A 6365-nucleotide genomic window follows, 5' to 3' on the forward strand; every position below is an offset into this window, starting at 1 on the left:
ATGTCCTTCAAGAGAAAGTGCTGGCTTCACCTGCTCCAGGATCACCTTCTCTAGGTGTCGGTAATCCTCTGTGCTCATCTCCACCAAACACAGTACACTGAAGAGCAATGGTCTCTTTTTGTTTTCCCCAACTAGACTAGGGCAGCTAACTTAAAGTACAGACATGTCCTAAGGTCTTTATATCCACAGTGTCTAACACAGTACCCTACCTTCAGGACAGTGATTATAATACCTACTCTTTTAGTGGATTTTTTGCATGTAGATTAAATGAAACACATTTATAAAGTGCTTACCCAGTGTCTGGTACATAATATATGCTCAATTAAATTTTTGGTGCATATCTATAGATAATAGATGTTTACTAAGTGAAAAAATGTAAGCCTAATTCTTAAATAAATGAATAAATGACTAAAATAGGATTTTTGCTTTATTTTATTAAAAAGATTGCTCAGCTGATAAAAGACTGATTATTATTACTTTTTAAATATCTTTTTATTGATTTCAGAGAGGAAAGGGGAGGGGGAAGGGGAGAGGCAAAGAGAGTGAGAGGGAAACATCAATAATGAGAATCACTGATCCGCTGCCTCCTACACGCCCCCTACTAGGGATCAAGTCCACATCCCAGGCATGTGCCCTTGACCAGAATTGAATCTGGGACCCACAGGCTGATGCTCTATTCACTGAGCCAAACCAGCTAGGGCAAAGACTGATTATTAATAACAATAATGAAAAAAATAGTACCTATGTAGTTTCAACTGTACTGATAGAAACTTCTAATATTATTTTATTATATTATTCAGAACTTTGTAGAAAGGACGGGGTTACATAATTCAAAAATGACTGGTTGTAACAACTGACACTTTCAAAATTTTCCAAGACAAGATACTAAAATACAAAGCATACCATACATGGCATGATTCAATTAATTATGAAAAAGTACATCTAGATAAAGCAAAAGCCTACTGCTAAACCTTAATTAATCTAGTGCAATTGTAAAAAACTGAATTACTACCAGTAAACATGAGAAAAATGTTTCCAAATTATTTAAAACTATATTTCAAAACACTGAGCAATAACAAAGGCTAACAAAGTAGTATTAAATGTAAGGCAAAGCCCAATATGAGAAAGTCTCTTTACCTATAGGCAATCGATTCTTTTTATTTGCTGGAGTGGTTGCCGGAGACAACTGAGGAGTATTGTAGGGAGTCATTTCCAAACTGCTGCTTTTCCCTGGCTTTGCCTGGGGTAGGTTAGCCAATAAATTGTCAAGAGCCATTCTATCTTCTCTCAGTTGGTCTCCAGACATCACACTCTTCATAAAATTCACCTGGCAAAAATAAAAGAACATTAGCTACTGAAATCAATTTTTCATACCCAATATATATTTCTGACACAATGTACTCATCTATGACTGCCCATGCTTAGATAAATGACTTCTGAGAAAATCCTATTAAAGAATAAAGCCATTACCAGAGTAATAAGCTGACTGTAGGTTATATAAACCACAGTTCTGCTCAATCCTTCCAGAAGATTAACAGAGGACATTGGAGGGGTTTCCACTGCACGGCCCCCAATCACAACATCAAGGAAAGCAGCAACACAGCTCTGTTAAAACAGGAAAAGATCACAGTGAAAGACCTCCCCTTTAAGATAAGGGAACAAAATTTCCGATTAAGGTGGACAAGCATGCAAAAAGTTTTTCTTCTTAAAAATTATATTAAACCTAACCTTTAAAAAATTAAATTCTCTATGAATTGATACAGAATAATCTCTAAGATACTCTGGTGCAAGAAACAAACATGATACAGAAGATTATATACTATCTCACCATTTGTGAAAGGAAAAGATGGGTGATTGGGAAAATATATGAAGGAATTTGCTGGTATACATGTAGAACTCTTGAAGTATACACAAAAGACATGTCAATAACCTTTTGGGGAGCCATAACTGGTTTGGCTCAGTAGATAGAGCATCGGCCTGCGGACTGAAAGGTCCCAGGTTCAATTCCGGTCAGGGGCGTGTGCCTCGGTTGCGGGCACATCCCTAATAGGGAGTGTGCAGGAGGCAGCTGGTCAATGTTTCTCTCTCATCGATGTTTCTAATTCTCTATCCCTCTCCCTTCCTCTCTGTAAAAAAGCAATAAAATATATTAATAAATAAATAAATTGAACAATACCATACATACTAATTTATGAAACACACTTAAAATTATATAGTTATTATTTGATTTAGTGACAATTTTTAAAAATTAAACTTCCTAAAATAAAATAATCTTTTTTATTTTTTTATTTTTTATTGATTTCAGAGATGGAGAGAGAAACATCAATGATGACAGAGAATCATTGATTGGCTGCCTCCTGCAAACCCCCTACTGGGAATCGAGCCCAAAACCTGGACATGTACCCTTGACTGGAATCGAACCCGAGACCTTTTAGTCTGCAGGCCATTGCTCTATCCACTGAGTCAAACCGATTAGGGCAAAAAATAAAATAATCTTAATAGCTCCTTGGTTCTCATTGCAATAGCATCTCCTCAACACTTCTATAAGTGAGAATTAGTCATCTTTAGTGACATTTGCCATTAAGCTGCTGATCCAACATTATGTGCACTATAGCTATACCAAGAGTCAATGAAAGGCTAATTTATACAATACCTAAGGACGAGATTTAAGGAAGGGAAAAGTTAGGTTTGCTAATACTTTGGCAGAATTTTCTATAAACAGTATTTCACATGACATAGTATTCACTCTTACTTTGTCAAATTTTCCAAGACTGCCCTTTGTCCGGGGATCCCCCTCTTCAGAGCCAGTCATTGCTAACTGCTGCAACAGGCGGCCAACCTGCAACCCAAAGCAGTGGTGGGGAGACACAGGTTATAGATACCAAGTTCTCTCTCTATGAAAGCACTTCCACTCTGTGCTAGTGCATAATAATACTTATACACCTGACCAGACATACAAAATAGGGTCCCACCTGTGTATCCTGTCAACACCAGTTTTTACTATATTTAGAGTTATACAGAATAAATAGAAGATTTTGCTTTAATTTTTCGTTAACATATTTATCAACATTAGGAAATAAAAACACAACATCTTTGTTTCTGATGGTGTACTTTTCATATGCTCAGAAACTTTAAAATTAATTTGTAAAAGATGACTCAAACTATTTCAAGTTACTGTTAAGTACTTTACATAGTTCATAAAGTACTCCAGGTAGATGCTTTCTCTTCTAAATTTAAATGCAAACAATTTCTACAAAACATGCTGTTTGGAAAGTAAACTTCACAGAGCAAGTTCCTTACTGCCAAAAGTGAACTGTTAACACACTCTCTTAAGACACTTGGCTGAAAGTTAACATCATATAGCATCATCTTCTTAATATCTAGGACAATCTCCCCATTATTGCTCATTTTGAAAATATGTGATTCCATTTCTGTTAGAATGACAAAAATAAAAACTACAACTACATTATCATAAGAATAAATTTAGTATTTCACAGATGAAAACAAATTTTTATTTCAGGGATTTCTATATAGTTAATTGCTCAATATCCTGATATGATATCATAAAAAAACTTATCATTAAAAAAAAAAAAACCACTCATCCAAAGATAAATACTATTCCAAATAAACTCAGTCTTTCTTCTTCACAGTATTTCTGGGTGATAAGACATGATTAAAAGATTTGCTTAAGAAATAATAACATGATTTCAGTACTTCAAATAATTAGGGGGGGAAAGTGTTAATACAGGTCCAAACATCCTCTTTCTGAGTTTATATTTCAAACTTTGGAGACTTTAGAAAGGTTGGTTAGTACATATATGTAGCATGTCCAGTTCTTAGGGTAGCATCCTATAATCAAACATGTTAACATTTCAACAGAAAAACATGAGTATTCATCAGCACTAAGTGGAATAACTAACAATTATAAATAGCCTATTAGTTCAGGCTGGGTTCTGTTACCAAATGAAGTAAAATGATTCGGTTTTCAGTCATTCAGGATTTTGAAATCATGGGAAGAGAAAATCTAATCATTCACATGTACGAGGACTCCAGTTAAAAACTAACACAAAATGTTTTATGACAAGAATATTTTTAAATCCCAATATGGCTGCTTTTATGTCTTAAGAAGCACATAATGAGGACAGTCTAAAGAAAGAGAATGGTAGGAATCTATGAATGGTAGTTGTCATCACATTTTCTGTTCCCACCCCCACTGATTAATCAATTGATTTTAAATTGAATGCCATGTAAATAATAACAAAAGCATACCTGCATCAGATTGAATCTTGCCACCTCATTAATAGGAGCATCAGAAATTATTCCATACTGTTCTGGATTGACAACTGCAGGGCAAATGAAGCAGGCCAACAGGAGATCAGTGCACATTGCCCTGACCTCCCCAACTTCCAGTCTATCTACACAGGAGAGGGTTTTGTACATCTGTGACACGATCCACCTCAAACTATGTGGAAAGCAGTATGTGTTCTGTTTGAGATAACCAATAAATTTGTTCACCAAAGTCACTAGTTTGGCCTCATTGGAATCCACCATCTCTTGAACCTTTTGCCTGAATCTATCTGAGCCTTTTTCTCCAAAGAGTTTTTCCTGTTGAGATGGGGAGAATCTCTCAATTAGTTTATTTGGATCTGTTTCCAGATGATCTTCATCTTCCACAAGCAGTTGCATGATTGGCTCATGTAAAGTAGCTGTGAGGAAAAGTTTGGCAGAAAACAGTCCTTCAGAAAAAAGTTTAAATAAGATGCTGAAGGCACAAGTTCCTCTCCTCAAAAGTCGCCTGGGGTTGTCACTTTCTTTAAGTTCAAATTCAATCAAGTATCTCAAAACCTGAAGGAGGTAGCTTTCATCTTCTTGCATAATGCAATTGCCATAGAGGGAGGTAAAAACTGTGTATATAACACTTTGTGTGTTCTCCTGATTAAGTTTCTCTCCAGCAACCAGAGAGGAGGCAATAAGACGAGGATTTTCCCTTAATCGACTCAAGAATTCTCCATAAGCAGTCTCCTGAAATCCCAATTGCTTATATCCATCAACAAACTGTGTATCTTCCAAAATCTTGGCATGTTGGCAACATTCAGCAGGGGAAGCTTCCGCACTAAAAAATGAGCAGACAAGCAAAACAATAAAATTAACAACAATAATAATATCACACACATACTATATGAACCATGGAATGTGAATTGGTTACAGTCCCAACGAAATCACTCATTGCTAAAATCTTTCAGACCATGACCATCTGAATGTGTAAAGAAAGAAAGAAGAAGAAAAAGTACAAACAAAAACAAATTCCTCATATTAAATCAGGCTCAATGAAAAGTACCAAGAAAGAACCATTATTCTGATTTCTTTCATCAAAGATTAGTCCTGCCTCATTTTGAACTTCACATAAATGGAATCGTACAGAGTATGTACTCCTGTGTCTGGCTTCTTTCCTCAACATCATGCTTCAGTACCACTATTCTTAGAGCTAAAAACTGCTTCTTGGAACAACAGAACGTGAGGTATTAACACAGTGAAAAACAAGGTTTCTAAAACTGAAAAGCAGATATACAATAGCAAAACATGGAAATTTACATATTAAATTATGTTAGAAGAAAAGTAGAACAAAGGTAACTTACTGTCTACACTGATAAAATGTGTATGTGTAAAGATACAAAGTTAATTGGTGTGGTATAAAATACTAATGCTTAAGTTATAATTCTCCATAACAGTGTTAAGTGACTTAAAAGAAACAAAACAAGCAGACTCACCTTAATGTTAACTTAAACTATCTTAAAGCAAGCACTTTGTTGGAAATAGATTCATTTATTTACAGTTAGCCGTTAACACAGAACGATCATGGTTTATAAAAGACCTCAAAATCTTGTATTTACCTGGTTATGATAAGTCGATCCAAATTAATTCTCTGTTGCTTAGCAATCCATGCTGTGCGATACAACTTTTCAGCTGTCTTAAGTACATCTGCATTGAGCCTCTGAATGAGCTGTTTCTCAGAGTTCACATATAAGCGTTCCTGCTTGAGGTGATGGGCCAGAGTATGAATATCTAACTTCACCATCTTCAAATGTGGAAAAGGTACAAAGGCTGATCACTAAGACTGAAAAGACAAATTTTAAAATGTTATGTTACTAAAATTGTTTACCAAATCAAAAGGGATAGAATACATTAAGAATTAAGCTACATGCCCTGGCTGGTGTGGCTCATTTGGTTGAGTGTCATCCTATGCACCGAAAGGTTGCTGGTTTGATTCCTGGTCGGGCACATGCCTGGGTTTCAGACTCGCTCACCAGTAAGTGGGGCGTGCAGGAGGCAGCTGATCTATGTTCCACTCTTACATCAATGTTTCT

The 6365-nt window shown here is 35.8% G+C and overlaps 1 protein-coding gene across 9 annotated transcripts in view; it reads right to left on the reverse strand.

Annotated features, from left to right (window-relative positions):
- GAPVD1 (GTPase activating protein and VPS9 domains 1) overlaps nucleotides 1-6115 on the reverse strand; it is a 43041-nt gene extending 36926 nt beyond the window's left edge. For all 9 annotated transcript variants that reach the window (XM_015567085.1, XM_015567086.1, XM_015567083.1 and 6 more), the window contains exons 1-5: nucleotides 5892-6115; nucleotides 4270-5113; nucleotides 2753-2839; nucleotides 1471-1605; nucleotides 1138-1327 (exon numbers count right to left, since the gene is read on the reverse strand). In XM_015567085.1, coding sequence (XP_015422571.1) covers nucleotides 1138-1327; nucleotides 1471-1605; nucleotides 2753-2839; nucleotides 4270-5113; nucleotides 5892-6076 — 1441 coding nt within the window. In that variant the 5' untranslated portion in view covers nucleotides 6077-6115. The remainder of the gene's footprint in view (nucleotides 1-1137; nucleotides 1328-1470; nucleotides 1606-2752; nucleotides 2840-4269; nucleotides 5114-5891) is intronic.
- Nucleotides 6116-6365: the final 250 nt, after the last annotated feature.

This window comes from Myotis davidii, unplaced genomic scaffold (genome assembly GCF_000327345.1).
Source record: "Myotis davidii unplaced genomic scaffold, ASM32734v1 scaffold142, whole genome shotgun sequence".
Classification (NCBI taxonomy): domain Eukaryota; kingdom Metazoa; phylum Chordata; class Mammalia; order Chiroptera; family Vespertilionidae; genus Myotis; species Myotis davidii.